General features: G+C 41.8%; 1 protein-coding gene and 1 long non-coding RNA gene across 2 annotated transcripts in view; one reads left to right on the top strand and one right to left on the bottom strand.

The window, feature by feature from the left end:
• ABCC2 (ATP binding cassette subfamily C member 2) overlaps positions 1–20,194 on the top strand; it is a 70,433-nt gene extending 50,239 nt beyond the window's left edge. Inside the window, exons 20-32 of the mRNA XM_077878018.1 lie at positions 4,423–4,546; positions 4,808–4,943; positions 5,638–5,857; positions 6,000–6,154; positions 8,784–8,939; positions 10,398–10,597; positions 11,949–12,075; positions 13,945–14,046; positions 14,475–14,618; positions 15,482–15,640; positions 16,625–16,791; positions 18,529–18,723; positions 19,408–20,194. Coding sequence (XP_077734144.1) covers positions 4,423–4,546; positions 4,808–4,943; positions 5,638–5,857; positions 6,000–6,154; positions 8,784–8,939; positions 10,398–10,597; positions 11,949–12,075; positions 13,945–14,046; positions 14,475–14,618; positions 15,482–15,640; positions 16,625–16,791; positions 18,529–18,723; positions 19,408–19,537 — 2,015 coding nt within the window. The 3' untranslated portion in view covers positions 19,538–20,194. The remainder of the gene's footprint in view (positions 1–4,422; positions 4,547–4,807; positions 4,944–5,637; positions 5,858–5,999; positions 6,155–8,783; positions 8,940–10,397; positions 10,598–11,948; positions 12,076–13,944; positions 14,047–14,474; positions 14,619–15,481; positions 15,641–16,624; positions 16,792–18,528; positions 18,724–19,407) is intronic.
• Positions 630–16,848, bottom strand: LOC144301266 (uncharacterized). The gene is made up of 4 exons (XR_013368078.1): positions 16,721–16,848; positions 13,876–14,005; positions 1,112–1,171; positions 630–778 (listed from the first exon to the last, which is right to left on the bottom strand). It is a non-coding gene; the product is annotated as an uncharacterized LOC144301266 (long non-coding RNA).
• Positions 20,195–20,689: the final 495 nt, after the last annotated feature.

Below are 20,689 nucleotides of genomic sequence, written 5' to 3'. Positions count from 1 at the left end.
AGGGATTGGCAGCTATCTCAGGAGGCTGGGGCAGGGGTACTGGGAACCAGCAGAAAGGAAAAGGTCAGAACTTCATGTCAGGCTTTATGTACTCTAGGGACAGGCCTGGAGAAGACTAAAGTACCTGCCTGGGGAGCAAAGGTCCCAAGTCAAAGGGCAATGTCTGATGCTGGATTCCCCTGAGTTACTGCTCAGTTAACCACATCACCATGACCTGCTCTGACAGTTTCCTTATGCTAAGGTTAAACTTTTTTTTTTTGCCATGATCTGAGTTTCTGCATTCTGTTATAAACCCCCATGGGTAGACGGCCCCTTTAAAGAATCTTGTCCTTTATGTACGAAGATCAGTTTGCAAAACCACTCATCAAGCCTTGTTCTGATAAACACTATTTCTGAGCAATGCCTGGCATGCTGTTGTTGTTGGTTCTGGGATTCAAGGTATGGACCATGACATGAAGGGAAGGGAATGGCAACAGGGCAAGGTGACCTGTATCAATAACTGGTTTGGTGTATTAGTTTCTTAACTGGCTGCCATAACAAAACACTACAAACTGAGTGGCTTAAACAAGACAATTATTTTCTCATGGTTCTGGAGACTGCAAGTCCAAAGTCAAGGTTCTGAAGGTGATGGAGAAGGGCATGCTCCAGGCTTCTCTCCTACCTTCTGGACGTTTATTGGCAATCTTTGACATTTTTGGCTTACAGACATCACACCGCTCTCTGTCTTCATCTTCATGTGGTATCCTCCCCTTTGTGAGTCTATGTCCAAATTTGTCCTCTGTAGAAGGACATCAGACATTATGGATTAGGGGTCCATCCCACTCTAGTCTGACCTCTTCTTAACTAATTACATCTACAATGAGCCTATTTCCAAATAAAGTCACATTCTGAGGTAGCGCAGGTTAGGATTTCAACGTATGAATTTGGTGGGGGACACAATTCAATCTATCACATTCCTCTGACATACCCAAATTCATATCTTTCTCATGTGCAAAATATATTCACCACATCCCAACATCCCCAATGTCTTATATCATCCCAGTATCATCTTGAAATCTAAAATCTCATCTAAATGTCAATTCAAAGTCCCAAATTTCATCATCTAACTTACTCAAATCAGTTGTGGTTGAGACTTGGAGTCTTGGGGTAGAATTCCTCTCCATCTGTCAAACTGTAAAGTCAGACCGGTTATCTGCTTCAATAGTAAGAAAGGTATTAGGGTAGACATTCCCATTCCAAAAGGGAAAAATCAGAAGGGAAAAAAGGGGGTTATGAATCCAAAGCAAATGCAAAATCTAGCAGGGAAAATTCCACCAGATTTTAAGGTTTGATAATGATCTTGTTTGGCCTGATGCTGTCTGTTGTTTAGGTTCAAACTGGGCTGGTGGTTTCAACCCCTCTGGAACTGAGGAGTAGCCAACCCCAGGGTCATTTTTCCCTTGTGTTGAAGGATAACACATGTTCACAGCTGGAGGGCTCTATTAGTACATTTTCTGTCTGTAGAATCCTAGAAGTGTGGGGCACCTAGGTGGCTCAGTAGTTGAACATCTGCCTTTGCTTCTGGTCGTGATCCCGGGGTCCTGAGATCGAGTCCTGCATCAGGCTCCCTGCAGGGATCCTGCTTCTCCCTCTGCCTATGTCTGCCTCTCTCTCTCTCTGTGTCTCCCATGAATGGATAAATAAAATCTTAAAAAAAAATAAAAAGAATCCTAGAAGTCTGACAGTGGTCCTTCATTTCATCCTGTCTCCCCTCTGGTCCAAGCTTATGGCATTTCTGCTAAGATGGCTGATGGGAGTAAGTCACAATGCCCAATCTCTTTAGTAAAGAGATTGTACTTTTAGTTATTGTACTTTTCTAGAATTTCTATTTTTCTATTTTTCTTTTTATATTTGATCTCCTTATTGATGTTCTCTACTTAATGAGAACTCATTCTCATACTTTAGATCTTTAGACATGGTTACCTTTTGTTCTTTGAACATACTTACAATAGTAATTTAAAGTCTTTCTCTAGAAGTTCCTGGGTGGCTCAGTGGTTGAGCATCTGCCTTCAGCTCCGGGTGTGATCCTGAGGTCCTGGGATTAACCTGCATCGGGCTGAATAAAATCTTTAAAAAGTCTTTCTCTATAAGTCCAATGTCTGTGCTTCCCTGAGTACAGTTTCTGTTGACTGTATATACATTTTTTTCCCTGTATATGGCCTTATGTTTTCTTGCTTTGTATGTCTCATAATTTTTTGTTAGAAACTGGCCACTTTATCTTTTTTTTTTTAAGATTTTTATTTCTTTATTTATGAGAGAGACAGAGAGGCAGAGACATAAGCAGAGGGAGAAGCAGGCTCCCTGCTGGGAGCCCAATGCGACACTCGATCCCAGGACCTGGGGATCATGACCAGATCCAAAGGCAGACACTCAACCACTGAGCCACCCAGGTATCCTAAAAACTGTCACTTTAAATAATATAACTCTGGAAATAAGATTTCTCTCGTCTCCTTCCATTTCTAGGGTTTGTTGCTCTAGTACCTCCTGTTGAGTTTCCTGAACTAATTCTTATTAAATCTGTAGTCTTTGTCAGATGTGGCCATGGAAATCTCTGCTTGGTTGGTCAACTAATGATTGGGCAGAGATTTCCTTAAGGGCCTGGAACCAATAAGTCACTCAGTTTTTTCTGAGAGGCCTTGTGTGTGCAGGTGCATAATGAGAGGGAAGGCATGTCCTTAACACTCCAGCAGGCAGTTCACAAGTCTGTTTCACCTTTTGTTTCCTGCTTGCCAGATCCTTGACGGTTAGTCAGGCATAAGAGAATAGGGCCTTCTCAAGTCTTGAGCATGTGCACAGCCCTACCTGTGTGTATGGCATTCTAGATTGTCAGGAATACCTCAAAAATATCAAAGCTCTCCCTAAGGATATCTTCTTCCCCAGCTTTTCCTTAAAGTTTTTGTTTAGCTTCTTTTTTGCTCCAACTGTTAACATCACCTCAGGCAGCTGTGAAGTTAAACAATGGCTGCTGATTATTTAAGCTAGCTCCAAGTCCGATCCAGTAAAGATAAGCCCTGTGAATGGGGTTTTCTAGAGAACTGCCAGACAGGTCAAATAATGACAATTCTCTAGGGATTGAAACTGGTAACCAAAGGGTTAACAGGACTAGTAATCACAACTGCAACTTTTTACCCAGGCCTTTTTCATTTGCCTTTAAATTTCCCTGACTCTCCTTTGGGGAGTCCTATTTGAGGCTTATTCTCTTTTCTCCTCATTTGGCTTTCTCTTGAATAAACCCTTTCCTTGCTGAGTAATCAATATCTCAGTGATTGTCTTTGCTGTGCCATTGTCAGACTTCAGTATGGTGCCAGGATGAGGCTTTGGGAGTGTTTTGAACACCTTCTGTTCCTTCCAGCAGTTAGGCTGCTGATTTTATTTTATTTTATTTTATTTTATTTTATTTTATTTTATTTATTTTATTTTATTTTATTTTATTTGTAGTTACTATGTTTGTGAGGTTGTTAGTATTCTAGGCTACAGCAGACCTGAGGGGAGGGGGGATGGGAATGGGGTAAAGTATCACAAAACTTATCGTTCTTACTGAGACTTCACCATTTTTCTTAAATAAATGTTCCTTGGGTTGTTGCCAGACTTTGGTTAATTTCAGAGTATAAAGTTGATTTTAACAATATTTTGCCATTGCTTTTATGGAGTTATCAATTTCCAGAGGTTCTTACCATTGCTACTGATGCCCAGGCTGTTTTACGCTTTATTTTTAATTTTTAAAATTTCCTTCTTATTTGCAGGGTATTTTTTTTTTTTTTAATGTTTTAAACTCAGTGTTGCCTCGGTGGCTCTGTCAGTTAAGCATCTAACTCTTGACTTCGACTGTGGTTATGATCTCCGGGTTATGGGATCAAGTCTCGTGATCGGCTCCATGCTGGGCATGGGGCCTGCTTGAGATTCTCTCTCTCTCTCTCTCTCTCTCTCTTTCTCTCTCTGCCGCCCCCTCTCGAAAAGGAAAAGAAAAAAATAAAAAATGTTTTAAATTCATAAAACTTTGTCAAGTTATTTGAAATTCAAGAAGAGCATGTTTAATTTACACTTACCTTTTTAGTCAATTCTGGGAATTAGGACTCTCCTGCTTATCTAGTATAACCCTTAAAAAGTTTTTTCTTGCTGCAAAGAAACTGAGAAGCTTCTGGGAATATGTCCCTCCTCTTGACCATTTTCTCTCCTACTAGAAACTCCTCTCTCCCTTATCCTGATATTTTTCAATGAGAAGATGTACTAATAAGTGATATTTCTGGAGCACAGCATACCAGACTGTGTGTACATCTGGGCTCTCTTGCTGCGGGGCCAGCAAGATCAGAAAAGAATTCTCCTTGTTCATAGAACTTTGCATCTCTGTGTCACGGTCTCCCTAACCTTTGATGTGTCTCCTAGTCAATGAGGACAGTGAAGAAGATGATGACTGTGGGCTGATGCCCAGTGTGGAGGAAATCCCTGAGGAAGTGGCCTCCTTGACCATGAAAAGAGAGAACAGCCTTCATCGAACACTTAGTCGCAGGTTGGTCATCTCCTCAGCTGGCAGCCCTTGTCACTTCCATGTTTCCACTTGATGGTTCTTTTTCTCTGTGGACTTTTCCTGAGGGGGTGGGTACCAGGGACACTCCCAGCTCTTCATTTGTTTCTTTGAATGGAGAAGAAGGGTGGGTTGGGTGTTTCCCTACAGCCATCTGTTCTGGAATGCTTTTCTATGTAAGAAGAGGCTGACATGTAGGGATGCACCTGCATGCTCACGAATGCTTCCCCTCTCTCCATTGCTCAGTTCCAGGTCCAGGAGCAGACATCAGAAATCCCTAAGAAACTCTTTGAAAACCCGGAATGTGAACACTCTGAAGGAGGAGGAGGAACCAGTGAAAGGACAAAAACTAATTAAGAAGGAATTCATACAAACTGGAAAGGTGAACAGCACAATAAAAAAAAAAGTACTGTTTGATAGGACACAAGGCTTGGGATCTGAACATTTTAAAGTTTGATAACTTGAATATGCATCTACAGGAGAGATATGTGTTGTGTGCTTTGCAAATCTCAAAATTTGTCATTGAAATGTCAGCAGAGGCTTTGGACTTTCTATCAAATCCTATTTCCAAGAGTGACAGGTGTCCTGTGAATATCCACATAGCACATTTCATGAGCAGTTCCATTCTAATGTGTGGAGAGAACAACAGAACTGCTGTGAGATGCAATTCTTGGAGCCAGAGAATGCTAATAAATCAATCTGGGAGCACATGGTTCAAATTAATAAAACTTAAGACTTTGGTTTTAACTTAAATCCACATTAATAAAAACAAATGCCAAGGTCTGCAGTATAAACTCCGTTCCACTCTGTTGTGTGTTTGATGTGCCCCACTGTTTTTTATCTTTCTCCCTCAATTACATCTAGAAGTTCCTTAATAATGTGATGTTATTTACCTGTGCTGTATTTCAGCCTCAGTTATTACACTGGCCCGAAGCAGAAATAGACCACAGATTACCAAATTTTGCTACCTGCTATCCACTTTTCCAGGGTCTCCACTCCCCCTTGTGATTGGTATTCTAGATAATTCCTCCCCCAAAGCTATTAGGATTTCTAATACTGAGGTTGGGGCTTTCCAGGTGAAGTTCTCCATCTACCTGAAGTACCTACGAGCAATAGGATGGTATTTGATATTCCTCATCATTTTTGCCTATGTGATCAATTCTGTGGCTTATATTGGATCCAACCTCTGGCTCAGTGCTTGGACCAATGACTCTAAAGCCTTTAATGGCACTAACTATCCAGCCTCTCAGAGGGACATGAGAATTGGCGTCTATGGAGTTCTGGGATTAGCTCAAGGTATGTCAGATGGCTATGACAGCCACCTCTTACAGAACCTGTCTAGTCTATGTACTTTGCCTAGACTCAGGGGAAAAAATTGCCACTGTGTCCTTGGCACAGGTCCTGTGCATTGTGCTGACTAAATTGGTTCCATTTCTAGGTGTGTTTGTGCTCATGGCAAATCTCTTGAGTGCCCATGGTTCCACCCATGCATCAAACATCCTTCACAGGCAACTGCTAAACAACATCCTTCAAGCACCCATGAGTTTTTTTGACACAACACCCACAGGTCGAATTGTGAACAGGTTTGCTGGTGTAAGTATCTAAACAACTATATGATGTATTTTTATGCTGAGGATCTTTTCATTCTGACAGGGACAGAATTCTCCTGTCCCTCCAGGCAACACTGTGCAGTTACAGTTCTTTTGTCCACTTAGTATTTATGGATTACCTTGTGTGAGGTTCCAAGGATCCTGGGGATACAGGGATGGAAAGCTCTGGCCCTTTAAGAAGCTCACCATCTAATGAGGGAGACTACTAAGGAATAAAGGAGTATGAAAGAATACAACAAGACCAATAACAATGATGTGTATAGAGTGGTGTTCTGGGAGTACAAAACATGACTGAAAAAAGAGGTACTAGCTCCGCCCAGGTGACAAGGTAGGAATATCAGAAAACATGAGACTTAAGTCATAAAGGAATTTAGCCAGGTTGATGGTGGAGTAGGGGTTTGGTGGTAGAAACAAAGTGAGAAAGGTTGTTCTGTAGAGGGAAAAACACCAGTAAAAGCACAATCACTAGCTATGATGGTGAATAAAAGGGAAAACAGGATAACCCTTCGCTTGGTCTCTGCTCCCCTTCTGCTTCTCTCTTTGATACTTTAAGTAAATTAGGCCTGGACTATGGAAGAGAGCCACCTATAATTTTAGTTAGGTTCTAAAGCATTGTTTCCATGTACTACAGATCCTGGAGCCCTTAGTATTCATTTATTCAACAGCATTTATTGAGTATCTGACGGGAGCCAAGGACCGTAGTCGGCGCTGGGATGCTTAATAAATGTTAAGATCATAGATGGCTCTCTTCCAAGGGCCAGACTGAACTCATTGATTCTTAATGCATACGAGATAGAAATTTTAGGAACAGAGGCAGAAACCAAGTTATTCTGAATAACAGCTGTCATCAGCACAGTTTCAGTCCTCTGTTTGTAGAAGAGAGAGTACATTTTTTAAAGTGAGCAGCTACAGACTCTTATGTGTTTGGTCTTGAAGCAGACAGAAGAAAGGCCAGCCCACAGCCAGGATCTGGGAACATGGTGGCTGCTTCAAAAGTGGGCAAGTTCACTGGTCTCCATTTATCACTTTCCTCTAGGACAAAAATGGTGAGCATGATGTCATAGGAGACAACTTCAATGGGTTTTCTGCTCTTCAATAGAACCTTAAAAAGCATACAGTTTTAGTTGGGGAGATTCTCACAGGAATTTTGCAAAAATTACGCACTCTTTTCTGATGTTGTAATATATATAATTTTTTGAAAAAGAACACAGTTCTGACTGTGAGTTAGGCAACTGTCATATTTTGCTAACCGCTTCTGCATGAAAAAGGAAACAGTCATTGATTATATGGTGAGTTTTGTGGGGGAAGGTGGCTTACACCTATATAGGAGAGTTTGATTTAGAATCCTCTAGGATTGATGGCTGAACCCTTAAGAGGTGAAGGGAGGGGGTGGAAGAAAGAAAGATGAAGAATCTGTGCCAGGTAAGGGCCAAAAGTAAAGTATAAAGAACTGATAGCTGGTGAGGATTTCTTTTTTCTACCAATCCTGGACATAGAGTTATTTGCATTCTGCTATGACTTTGGGAAGGTAAATTAGACTCAGGTCAGGAGTCATTCCGGACTCTCTTGGGAACCTGTTATCCCTTACCCAGTTTGGGACACTCCAGAGATATTTTGAACTCATCTTGATACTCACATATTATTAACTCTAGAATCAACATAATCTAAGAAATAATCAGGTAAGGGAAACCCAAAGTTTAAGTCAGGCTTCCTAAGTATACTAAACTATTATCCATTCACTCATCCATTTATTCATTTGCTTGTTTATTCATTTATTCAGCATGACATGAAGCTTATATGGCAGTAAGACCCATTTTTCACCTCCGGTTTATGTGGTTAGAACACTAGCTAGGCAAGAGTCACATTCAAACTCCACTTCCCACTTTACTTGAAGCTCTATGCTCAGCAGAGAAAAAAACTTCCCAAGTAGAGGATGGTTCCTCAGTCAAGGGTGGGTGTCAGGGCTTCAAACAAATTGAATCCTAGTTGTGTGCCAGGTTCTATTTGGGTACTCAGTGGAATTAGGACCTGTGCACAGTTAGATTAATTGAATTGACTTGGTTATAGGAAGATTTACCTGTAAGGCTCTATTAGCTTACAATGTTATGAGTGGTTTATTGTTTTTAAAGATTTTATTTATTTATTCATGAAAGACAGACAGAGAGAGAGAGAGAGAGAGAGGCAGAGACACAGGCAGAAGGAGAAGCAGGCTCCATGCAGGGAGCCCCATGTAGGACTCGATCCCAGGACTCTGGGATCACACCCTGGGCTGAAGGGGGGGCTAACCGCTGAGCCACCGGGGCTGCCCTATGAGTGGTCTAATAACTTTGACACATGAGAATCTCACTGAGAGAGTGAAAACCTTTACCAAGTCTATTGAAAAAGGTGAAGGTGGAAGGTGACTTCCATTTCTGTTTAGATGGAGAAATTACAGAAATGAGATTGGTTATTGGGAGGAGCAGAAGAGTGTATTGCCAATGAATACCATGAAATGATTAAATGAAGGAGTCACTGGGAGCCCAGAATCAAACAAATTCCCTGCTGGAATCAGGAAGATGGAAAATGGCATAGGAATCCATTAGTATACCAGTCTTTTAATTATGTGTTCCTAGGATATTTCCACAGTGGATGACACCCTCCCCCAATCCTTGCGCAGCTGGATATTGTGTTTCCTGGGAATAATCAGCACTCTTGTCATGATCTGCACAGCCACTCCAGTGTTCATCATCGTCATCATTCCTCTTAGCATTATTTATGTGTCTATTCAGGTAGGTTTGGAAATAGCTTGGTCTCCTTTCCTCCCTACTTACAAAAGCCCTGTCTCCTTCCTCAGAACCTTCTCTTTTGTTTATTACTAGTCACTCGGTCCTCTCCAGAATCTTTGTCATTTAGTCTTATATTGATATACCTAGGAGCCCATAGACCGCTATCTGAAGCTCAAGTGTCAGCACCAATTGATATATGGTTCATAGCAAATCTCACCTTAGCTGCTGCCCCCCTGAAGCTTACATGGGGCAGATTTATGTTTGGATCCAAGACTACCTGAGGTTGGCTCTGGACAACTTCTGTAAGATTCCCCATAATGGTTAGGTCATTGGTTGCTTCTAGAAAGGTTGTGCTATGCTGCTTCCTTGATTGGCTTAGGCTTATCTGCTGGGAGATGTCTCTTGGCAGGAGCTAGATCTCTTTTCACTTCAGGGCAGTTCTAGTTTTACTGGAGTGTCTATGGATGACTTAGGCTCAATGCCAATATACCCTTAAGGGAACAGGGAGCTTGAAAGCCAAGACTCACAGAAAAACTAGAGCCAGTGGAAGGGACTCCATGCTCATATTAAAAACTGTTGAGAGGAGCTACGGAGATAATTCTTAGGCATGAACTGTTCACCTTGGAAAAACAATTCTGAAAAACTTGTGATCAGGGGCAACCTTGTGGCCTATGGTAAGGTGACACCCCCTGGTATTTGTGTTAAGTTCCTCAGGTATATTGTTATCTCAATAATAACCTCTCAGCTGTTAATAACAAACCAACAAATAAGAAGCAGGATATTTAAGGAGACTTCCAGGTATAACATTTTGAATTCTGACTCTCAAGTACCCCGCTCTTTCCTGGTTTCAACAAATCCTCACAGAAACTAGTAGCACCATAGAAGCTCATTCCACTGAACCTCATTCTTCAACCCTTGTCTCAAAGTCCATCTGCACACTCTATTACATTTAGTTCTAGTTCTTAGACCCTCAACATTCCACACATTTCCAGAACTATCTTTATCTTCACACACCATTGAAGCACGGTTTGGTCACTTACTTGACTCTGTTCAATTTTTATTTAAACCTCAGGATACGTTTCTCTGGCCACTTCCTACCCATCTTTACTTTCCATGCCCTTTGGGTCCCAGCTGCAATTTACAAAATACATTTGGAGACCATTTTTCTAGCTGCTACAAAAACTGTCGGTTGAACAATATATGCAGATTCTTGGGAGAATACGGATTAGGCTGACAAAATTTCTCATGTGGTTATAATCTCCTCACTTTCATTGTCTTCTGTTCCCCACCACCCTCTTCCTTTGGGCCTTTCTCATCATTGCTCTAGCCAGAGGTGAGGCTGGAGGCTTCTGTCCCGTTCAGATGTGGACTGTGGCCATCAAGGTGAAGGATGCTGGGTCAGGAGGAGATATCACATATATGACATAATTGTATGACTAACTCTTTACTTTCGGGGTCCAGATATTTTATGTGGCTACTTCCCGCCAGCTGAAACGTCTAGACTCTGTCACCAGATCCCCAATTTACTCTCACTTCAGTGAGACAGTGTCAGGTTTGTCCGTCATCCGTGCCTTTGAGCATCAGCAGAGATTTCTGAAACACAATGAAGTGGGGATTGACAACAACCAGAAATGTGTCTTTTCCTGGATTGTCTCCAACAGGTGAGGTTGCTTCTGGGTATTTACCCAAAAATGTGCCTTGGGGTTCTACATGGTTGACATTAGCTGTAGGAGGGCAGGTGTACCAGTGATATGAATTTCACTGTGGCCAAATATGCCTGTCATGTAAATAGAAGAAAGTATGGACTTTGGAGTCAGAGACTGGGTCCTGTGCCTACTCTGCTATATACCAAGCTATGCAAAATGCCTTGACCTTCTAAGGAAAAATCTCAGTTTTTGTTTGTTTTTACAATGACTAGAACATAGTCCGTATCATAGAGTTATGGTGGAAGTCAAATGACATCTATAAGCATTTGGTATCCCAAGTACTGAACAAATGCTGGGTGAACTGAACATTCGTAGTTGACTTTCCCTGAATGGATGTGATATTCTCCATAGGCAGGATGCTCTTTGTAAGGTGGCAAAAGAAACCAAGGTTGAGGGAGGAAACGATGGAATTTTTAGGTAAAACCAGTGATGACAGAAATGGAAAGCTCATATCCTATGAGCTGAATCCCTGAGTAGGGTGAGCATTCTTCATTTCTGTAGCATTATTAGACCTTGGCAAGAAGTGGTATGTCCTTGAAGGAGGAAGGTCTTTCTCAGGAAGTGAAAATTCTTGAGTGGCTTCCACATTGTCTTGAAGTGTCAAGGGCAGACTAATGATGCTCAGTATTATCTGGAAATGTGGAGAGTTCTGGGCTCTGATTGTAAAGATACTTTATTAGATACAATCCAAGAAAGAAAAAATAAAATAATGAAATCAGAGTACATTGAACCTTCATGTAGTGCTTACTTTCTAAACTTACAAATGGATTCTCATCATTGTTTGCCCTACCTAACCAAAAGAAATCACTTAGAACATTTGTTAAAAATACAGATTCCTGGGATGCCTGGCTGGCTCAGTTGGTAGAGCATGCCACTTGATCTTGGGGTTGTGTGTTTGAGCCCCATGTTAGGGGCAGAGTTTATTTTTTTTAAAATGTGAATTCCTAAACTCCACCCTAGCCTCCTTGAATCAATCTCCTGGGGAAGAGTCCAGGAATTTTCTTGCATGAATTTATGTATTTTTAACAATTACCTCAGACAATTCTTATTATTTGACAAGTATGGGAGACAATGAATCATAGGATTCCCTTAGTTTAGCAAATTTCTCTAGTACCTTTAAAATGTGGTTTATTTTCTAAAATCTAATTTAAAAGACTTTAGGAACATACAGCATTGTCAAATTGAGGCATCTTGCTGCCTACTAACTCAATCCCTCTGAGAATGTTCCATGAACACCTCAGTTGCTGGTTAAGGTAAGGAGGTAAACATCAGTAACACCTTTTTCTCTGGTTCTGTTGCCTTACAGATGGCTTGCAGTTCGTCTGGAGCTGATTGGGAACTTGATTGTCTTCTTTTCATCCCTGATGATGGTTATTTATAAAGCTACCCTAAGTGGAGACACTGTGGGCTTTGTTCTGTCCAATGCACTTAATGTGAGTCTGAATGTTGGGAATTAAATTAACCTACTTAAGTTGAGTCTAGAGTATACCATGGAGTTTGTGTTCTTCATTTCTTTTTAGATGGAGGGACTAGGGAAGACCGAAGTTCAAACTCTGGCTCTGTCTCTTACTAATTGTGTAAACTAGGGCATATTCCTTAACCTTTCTAAGTAGGTACCAGTGTCATCTGGAAAATGGGCAAAAATTGTGTTGCCCTTGGGAGTTAAGAAAGCAATTTGGGGTGCCTGTATGGCATGGTTAGTCCAGCATCCAACTCTTGGTTTCGGCTCAGGTTGTGATCTCAGGGTGGTAGATGGAGCTCCATGTCAGGCTCTGTGCTGCTCAGCATGGAGTCTGCTTGGGATTCTCTCTCCTTCTCCCTCTGCCCCTCCCTATATGCTTGCACATGCTCTCTCCCCTCCCTTTCAAATGAATAAATCTTTAAAAAAAAGAAAGCAATTCATGTAATTTAATCTGATAGTCTCTTTGCCTCTTTGCTTGATTCTAGTCAAAACAGAATAAATGAGTTTCTTTTCATTTTTTTAAAGTAGGCTCCATGACCAATGTGGGGCTTGAATGCACAACCCTGAGATCAAGAGTCAAATGCTTCACCAACTAAGCCAGCCAGGCATTTCAGTTTCTTTTCCATAATATAGTAGTAACAGAAGGTCTTTTGAATATCTTCTCCTATTCTTGTTTTTCTTAAATCATGGAATAGAATTAATTCTAATAAAGAACCTAGAGCCCAATAAAACTATATAATGCATCCCCAGGATGACTAGGGTATTACATGTTATACATTATTTCCTAGTGCCCAAGACTGTGGCTGGCACAATAAATATTCACTAAATGATACTCATTTGATGAGTCATTTGGCTATCTTTAATGGTATCTTTTGAAACCATATATTGGTTTATGTAGCTAACCAGTCAGTACTGTATGGTGCTATGTTCATTACGAATTAATAAGACTTAAGGCGATCATGGAAGGACACCCAAAAGGACTCTGTTGTTCACCAGAGGTACTCAGTTCCTTGTGCCACTGCTCTTTCATGCCCCCCACCCCTATTTTTAGGCTTATTAACCTCAACCAGATCAGGCAAAGACAACTATTAGACTGAAAGAAACCAAGAACATTAAAATATCATGTGGTTCAACCTACACAAAGTGGCAACTCTTCTCTCCAACATCCTGTGCTCTCCCTCTTATTAACCACTATTTGCTCAACAAAAAACTCCCTGGTCTAAGTCCATGTGTGAAACAAGCTTGCATCGAAGTAATCCAGAGATTCCCTAGACTCTAGACTGCCCTAGACCATGACAATCTCTTACTGATGGTTGGATGTATTTTAGGCAGGAGTTTATTGGAGTTAAGGAGGATCGATGTGAATGCTCCACTCTGACGGTTGGGTTCTTGTTAATTGAGAGCAGAGAGAGGAGGCAGCTTTTTGGAAGGCGTTTTCCTACCCTGTGCCTTTCCTTATGCTTTCCTCATTTATAGAATGCCACCCACCACTCCTTCCACAAAGAGCATTAGGCAGGAGATTGGAATCCTGTTCCCACTCTACCAACTGCCAGCCTCTCCAACCCCAGCTTAGATGGAGTTGGAAACCACTCCAAGCTCATATTGTCTTTCATGAGAGCATCACACAGTTGAGCCCTTAATGGTCTTCCAGCCACTGGACACACTGGTCTCATCACTTCCCCCAAGGAGGTGAGGATTGTCACTAATACTTTTCCTTGCTCTCTTGAAGAGCTTGGCATAGTGCTAGGTAGAGAGTAGATGCTGGACTGACCTTACAGTTTGACTAATTGAGTTGGTTTCTGAGCCAGAGATGATCCTTAGTCTTCTGGTTTTTCTGTAGATCACACAGACCCTGAACTGGCTAGTGAGGATGACGTCAGAAATAGAGACCAACATTGTGGCTGTTGAAAGAATAAATGAATACATAAAAGTGGAAAATGAGGTAAGGAGGAACTAGAAGAACCTAGAGACAAGGGGGAAAAAGTTTCTTTCAAAAGAGCCTCTTTACCCTGTCTAGAGATTTCATGTGGAGTCATAAAGGTTCTCCTAAAGTTTGCCTTACTCTAACTCAACCCAATTTCTTGACACTTAGAATAGGAAATGGTTTGGGGGGAGGTCAGGTCTTGGAATGCACCAAGTTAAATGGTGTTTTCGTTCTGGAAGTCCACAGAGCAACATCATGGAATGGGGTTTCTTTAATTGAATAGAGTAGGAGCCTTATGGAAGTACTAGACTAATTAATTCTAGTCAATGCAGATGTACACAGGTGACTGGGACACTGCTATCCTTCTAGTCTGTGACATGAGTCCTGTTGGGATTATTCAATGAGTTGCCACCCTGTAAAGCACTTTTTTGCTGTCTCTTTGTCAGGCACCCTGGGTGACTGATAAGAGACCTCCCCCAGGTTGGCCCAGCAAAGGGGAGATTCGGTTTAACAACTACCAAGTGCGGTACCGGCCTGAACTGGATCTTGTACTGAGAGGGATCACTTGTGATATTAGGAGCATGGAGAAGGTAGGTGGATCTGAAGGAAGGCCTGAATGTGGGTCCTTGTGATAAGAACACAGTTGGACATTGAGGTGGAAAGCAGTTGGACTCTGCTTTCATCATTGCAGGGAGTGAGAGAGTCAGGGCCCTTCTTCTGCCCTGGGAAGGTGTAGGGACACAGTGCCACCAGCAGAGGGCAGGATATCCACAAGGGCTCTAACAGACACTGGTGCTCGCACAGTGGCAGCACTATCTTCTCTGGCTGATGGGGGTTCATTTCCTGTAAGGGCCATGACATGCAGAGAAGTCTGGAAGCAGCCACCCTGGGGAGGGAACGGGGGAGAACAGCGATATGGAGGTGGTCCCAACAGACAGAATGACTTAGTTCTCTGGTCTGCAAAGTCCTGCACCTTCCTCTGGTGTTTCTGTTCTCTTAGGACTTGGGATCTGATATAAAAATGTAGAAATGTAAAAAAATGTAAAAAATGTAAAAAAATAAAAAGTCTGGATAAGGATACTGAGGTCCAGCTGATGAGGTTCTCAACTGATGTGAGGCCCGATCCTTCTGTTTTCCTTACTTCTAAACAAAGATTTTTTTTTCAAAAACCTATATTATCCAGTCAAAATTATAGCAACAGCTGCTGATATGTCCATTTCCAATGGTCATTGTAGTTCTGAGCAACCAACAATTGAGAAGGTAGAATGAGAAGGCATCTTTTTCTGACATCTGGGCACTTTTCCCCCCACCAAAACCAAAATCAGTTGAATAACTTAAAGATGAGGTAGCCGATCACTGCCTCTTTCCATCTGGGATTATGAAAGCCCCAGGCTAAATTTTTTCCCCCAGAGAAGTCCATGGTGAACTAATGTGCAAGAAACTGTATTTACAGATTGGTGTGGTGGGCAGAACAGGAGCTGGGAAGTCATCCTTGACAAATGGCCTCTTCAGAATCCTAGAGGCTGCAGGTGGTCAGATCATCATTGATGGGGTAGATATTGCTTCCATTGGGCTCCATGACCTCCGAGAAAAATTGACCATCATCCCCCAGGTGAGCTCTAGAACTTACTCTGCGCATGCAGCAGGAAACATGCATCTTCTTCTTGATATACATTCAATTAACAATGTCATTTCTGCAGTCTACGCAGGACACCTAAGCTAGTTCCCTAAGACACATTCTCTCCAGAACCTACAAAAATAACTGGCATTTTGTGGTAATGTGCCTGTGTGACTGCCGGTATCTAACCACTAGGTGGCAGCAACATAACAGAAGTCAAATAGAGCAGATGATTATTTAGCATTTCTATAGCCCATCCTAGATTTGCAAGACCTTTGCAATCAACATTAGCAGTTTTGCCGCTGAAGCTTGAAACCATTAAGCTTTATACTCCCCCCATTTGATATGGTTAAAAGATAGGGGAGGGAATTTGCTGCAGGTTTTTGCCAGCAAACATTTAGTGCATCAGCAAAAAAGGCTTCCCTTTGGCTTCCTCTCTGGACCCTACCAAATAAGCCTTGGAGGCTTATCGGCTGGTGGGGGGTGTTGGAGGGATGCAGTATGTGGGTCTTTATCAGAACCATTCCTCCTTTGCTCTTGTAGCCAAGTCTCTGGTGGTGGTTTTGGTTTGTCTGGTGTTTGCTCTGTTTGATGTAATCTTTTCTCCAGCTTCCTCAAAAGCTTAATAAATTCTTTGACTGTACTGTCTCTTCCCCTGCCCACCTGCTGATTGCTCCACTTCCACACCATGAGTTTCCACTAGGGGATGTGGAATATTCCTCTTACCTTCTTAAGAGATGCAGAGGCAAATTTGGAAATCCATAAATGAATCTCAAAATGAAAAACAAAACAAAAAAAAAAAAAAAACAAGAACTCCTCTCAATCCTGTGGCAGCTCCACTAGTCTTCAGTGAGGAAACTTTGCAAGAGCTTGACCACTAACTAGCTTTGCATCTCAGGCCAGTCCTGACATCTGCTTTGTCCTGGCCACAAAAACCTGCCAGACCCCTTTTTGCCATTAGCCTCACTTGACTTGCAGGATCCCATCCTGTTCTCTGGAAGCCTGAGGATGAATCTAGACCCTTTTAACCACTACTCAGATGAGGAGATTTGGAAGGCCTTGGAGCTGGCTCACCTCAAAACATTTGTGGCTGGCCTGCAACTGGGGTTGTCCCACGAAGTGGCAGAGGCTGGTGACAACCTTAGGTAATGTTTCATAACCCACCTTCCCTCACAGTCAGTGGGAGGAGGGGGGGGGGTGGGGAGTATAGAATTACTCCAAGCCTGAGGACCTTCAGAGGGGTAGACAGGGTATGGACCATGAGCTGATGAAGCTCAGAACAGAAGGGAGGCCCAGCAACCCTGGCTTCCCTTGGGAACTTGTTATAAATGCATTCTGATTCTAGACCTACTCATCAGAATCCACATTTTGGGAAGCTTCTCAGGTGATGTATGTGTACATTAAAGCTTAAGAAGTGCTTCCTAGAGCACTGATTCTTAATCAGGCTACACACTAGAATCACTTGGGGAGACGGACCCGTTGATTCAGGGGCCCTGGTGACTTCACTGTATAGTCCCAGGGAACACTTGTAAGCCTTGGTATAGAATGCCATCATTTGTTTTCTCTTAGCAACAGATCTAGGAACTAGCAGGACTTAAGTGTGTCTTTAGGTATATGGAAAAGTCCATTCGGTCCACAAATATGTATTGATTGTATGCAAAATAATGTCATGTAGTGAATGCATAGATGTGAGGGGTTGTGTGGGCCCTTCTGGCAGTATGTGATATGGGGGCCTTGACACTTCTGGTTTGTGAGAACCACAAATCCTACCATCTTTTTCTGTCCATGCTGGGAGACACCTAAATTGGCATGACCAGGCCCTTGATTTCAGACCTGGGTTGGGGGTGTTGAAGCTTGCATTTCTCTGGTGAGTGATGGGAGACAGGTCATTCAGAGAGAGACAGCAGTTGAAAGCCAGACCAGCACCTTGGCAACAGCTGGACAGAGCCAGGCCAAAGTTCGGTTCAACTTAAGTACAGTTTTGCAGGGTCTCTGTTCTTATATTACAAAAGAAAACTGGAATTTCATCATGGGTGACTTCTCATCTCCTACAGAAATTTTCTTACAGAGAATTACAGAACTTTAGCCACCCTCTGTTTAATATGTTCCCTAATGGCCACAGCAGGAGAGAGCAATTAGCAGATTCCCGAATATTTCCTTCACATCATTTCCCAAAGCTTCTTTATGTAAGAGGTCCAGCCTTCATTACTGGCTTTTAGCAAATTAAAGCGATTTGCATTTTACAAGCATATTCGAATTCCACATACATTGCATCTCACACCAAGACATCATGTTCATTAGATAGCTATGTCTCTAATCAAGGCAGAAGGCCTTGAACAAATAATTAGCCTTTAGACTAGAATTACACATTAAAATAATGAATGGGTTTGCTAAGGCCCCTAAGAAATACCACTGGGGCATTCTGATGCAGTGTCACCCTATATTAATGGTGTCAGGTCAAATACTGCTGTGGTGAACTTGGTGCCATCCAATCTTATTTTAAAATTGCTATTGATGTGCTGGAATATCACCTAGTGATGCAAAGAACTGTTTCCAGGCTAGGGTTTTCCAAACTCATTAAACATAAAAATTGCCTGGGGTACTTATTAAAAATATACATCCCTAGGGTCCTCCCCATTATGCTTGGGAAGAGTGGGGCCCAGATACATGAATTTTAAAATTAACCTGTGGTAGATGAGAGTGTAGAAAACATTGTCTTAGCCTTTCCTGTTAGGTGTTCATTCTGAGGGAATTAAGTAGGGATTTCAAAAGTCTGGTTTAGAACATGAGAAGTGCACATGTGTGTGCATACATACCCCATCCCATGTGTTATGCCTTGGTTCTTCAGAGGCTAATACTCATTTTGCTCCATTGGGCTGCAGCATAGGGCAGAGGCAGCTACTGTGCCTGGCCAGGGCTCTGCTTCGGAAATCCAAGATTCTGATCATGGATGAGGCCACTGCTGCGGTGGACCTAGAGACCGATCACCTCATCCAGATGACCATCCAAAAGGAGTTCTCCCACTGCACGACTATCACCATTGCTCACAGGCTACACACCATCATGGACAGTGACAAGTGAGTGTGGGGGACAGCTTGACAGATGGGACCAAGCCCTTGAACAACAATAATAACACTGGCCGTAGGATATCTACAGCTAAAGGTTGAACCACCTTCATTTTACTGATGAGGAAACCGAGAATTCAAGTAATTTGTCCAAAATTAAACATGAAGTTAATGAAAGCCAACTCAGTTAAGGGAACTGGACTTGAGGGTAAAATGGGCAATTGTGTGTTTACTTATTAACTGAGTTTGGGGAGGTGGCGGCCCGAGCTATGAGAGGCTGATATTAACCAGAGATCTTCTCAACTACTCAACAGCTCAACAGCTGTTCTCAACAGCTGTTCCCGAGCAAGAAGCTTTCTGACTTCTGACTAGAAGCTTTCTACTTCTTCCAACTCTGACATATTACATTAAAAATGGGGGTAACACCAGTAATCTTGGAAGCTGTTTGGAGAGAATAGGCTCCCTTAAACAATATATATTTGTAAAAAAACTTCTGTAAATGGACTTATACTATATATATTCTTCTACTGCTTGACTCTTTAGCATTATATATGTTCATGCAGACAGCCATGGTTCATTCATTCTCACTGCTCTGTAGCCTCTTATCAATGAATATACCATGACTTAGTCCTGGTTGTTCTTATAAATGCCAAGATTTTAGATGCTGCTAAGACATTTCTTTCTCCTTTGTTTCAGGATAATAGTCCTAGACAATGGGAAGATTGTAGAGTATGGCAGCCCTCAAGAACTGCTGAGAAATTCGGGCCCCTTTTATTTGATGGCCAAAGAAGCTGGCATTGAAAATGTGAACAGCACATCGTTCTGACAGTAGGTCCCATGGGCTGGAAAAGGACTATAAGATCATTCCTTATTTTTTTGTGAGAGATACTACACAGAAGTTTGTAAAATATACATTTTTGAAGAAGGATTGTTATATCCAGCTACAGCGGACCACCCCCAATCTTGCTTTGATGATCCCACTTCAATTTTATCTCCTTCATACTTACCTTCCCAGAGATAACTAACCTGAATTTTGTGATAATGATATCCTCCTGCTTTTCATTTTAGTTTTACTACTTGGTATGTACCCTTAAACAAGATATACCTTTTTTAATTTATGTAACTTGCCTGACTCATACTTGACATGTTTTTCTATGGCTTTTTTTCAATATTATTTTTGAGATTTATCCATGTTGATGCATGTAGTGAGGCTGGTTCATTCTGCACTTCTGCGGTATGGCAGTGTGTGAATATGTCATAATATATCCATTTTAATGTTGGTCAGTAGGGTTATTTCTAGGGTTTTTTTTTTCTCCTATTATGTATAATACTGCTAGGAACATTCTGATAACTTCTGAGATATATGTGTAAGAATTTCTTTAGGGATATAATGTAGGAATGGGGTGTCTGTACCTGTTTACATGTATATACTAGGTAATGCCAACTTAGTAATGCCAATTTAATACACTTTTTGTCAATCTGATGAGTATGAATTGGTATCTCATTGAGGTTTTATGTTTCCCTGGTTGCTACTGAGTTGTTCTTGCCCTGGTTGTTCTTATTCATGGTGCTTTATTTCTTTGTATGCCTTGTAAATTTTAACTAAGCTGCTCACTCTCCTTAGCCTTCAAAGAATGCTCACAGGTAAAATACTGAGTTGAACCTGAGCTCTCCTAAATGGAACTGGGAAAGCTTTTGCCTGTCACTTCGAGGCATTAACCAGAACCAATTTGAATTAAATTCTCCACTAGGAGTTTCAAACCATACAGTTAGCATGACTTCAAACCATAATTTTGGATGAGAACCAACTTGTGGTTTACAAATTCTGAAGGGAGATACCTCCCCTTGACATAACGTCAAGTTGGAGATAGACACGTTGCCTTGTTGACTCCTGCATGGCAGGGTTTATTCCTTATCTACCTATATACTACAAATATAGGTTTATCTACCTTCTGGGTCCAGGTTTAACACAGGGTCT

Source organism: Canis aureus, chromosome 29 (genome assembly GCF_053574225.1).
Source record: "Canis aureus isolate CA01 chromosome 29, VMU_Caureus_v.1.0, whole genome shotgun sequence".
Lineage (NCBI taxonomy): Eukaryota > Metazoa > Chordata > Mammalia > Carnivora > Canidae > Canis > Canis aureus.
The sequence above is the reverse complement of the archived record's forward strand: the minus strand, read 5'-3'. Positions and strand labels throughout refer to the sequence as shown.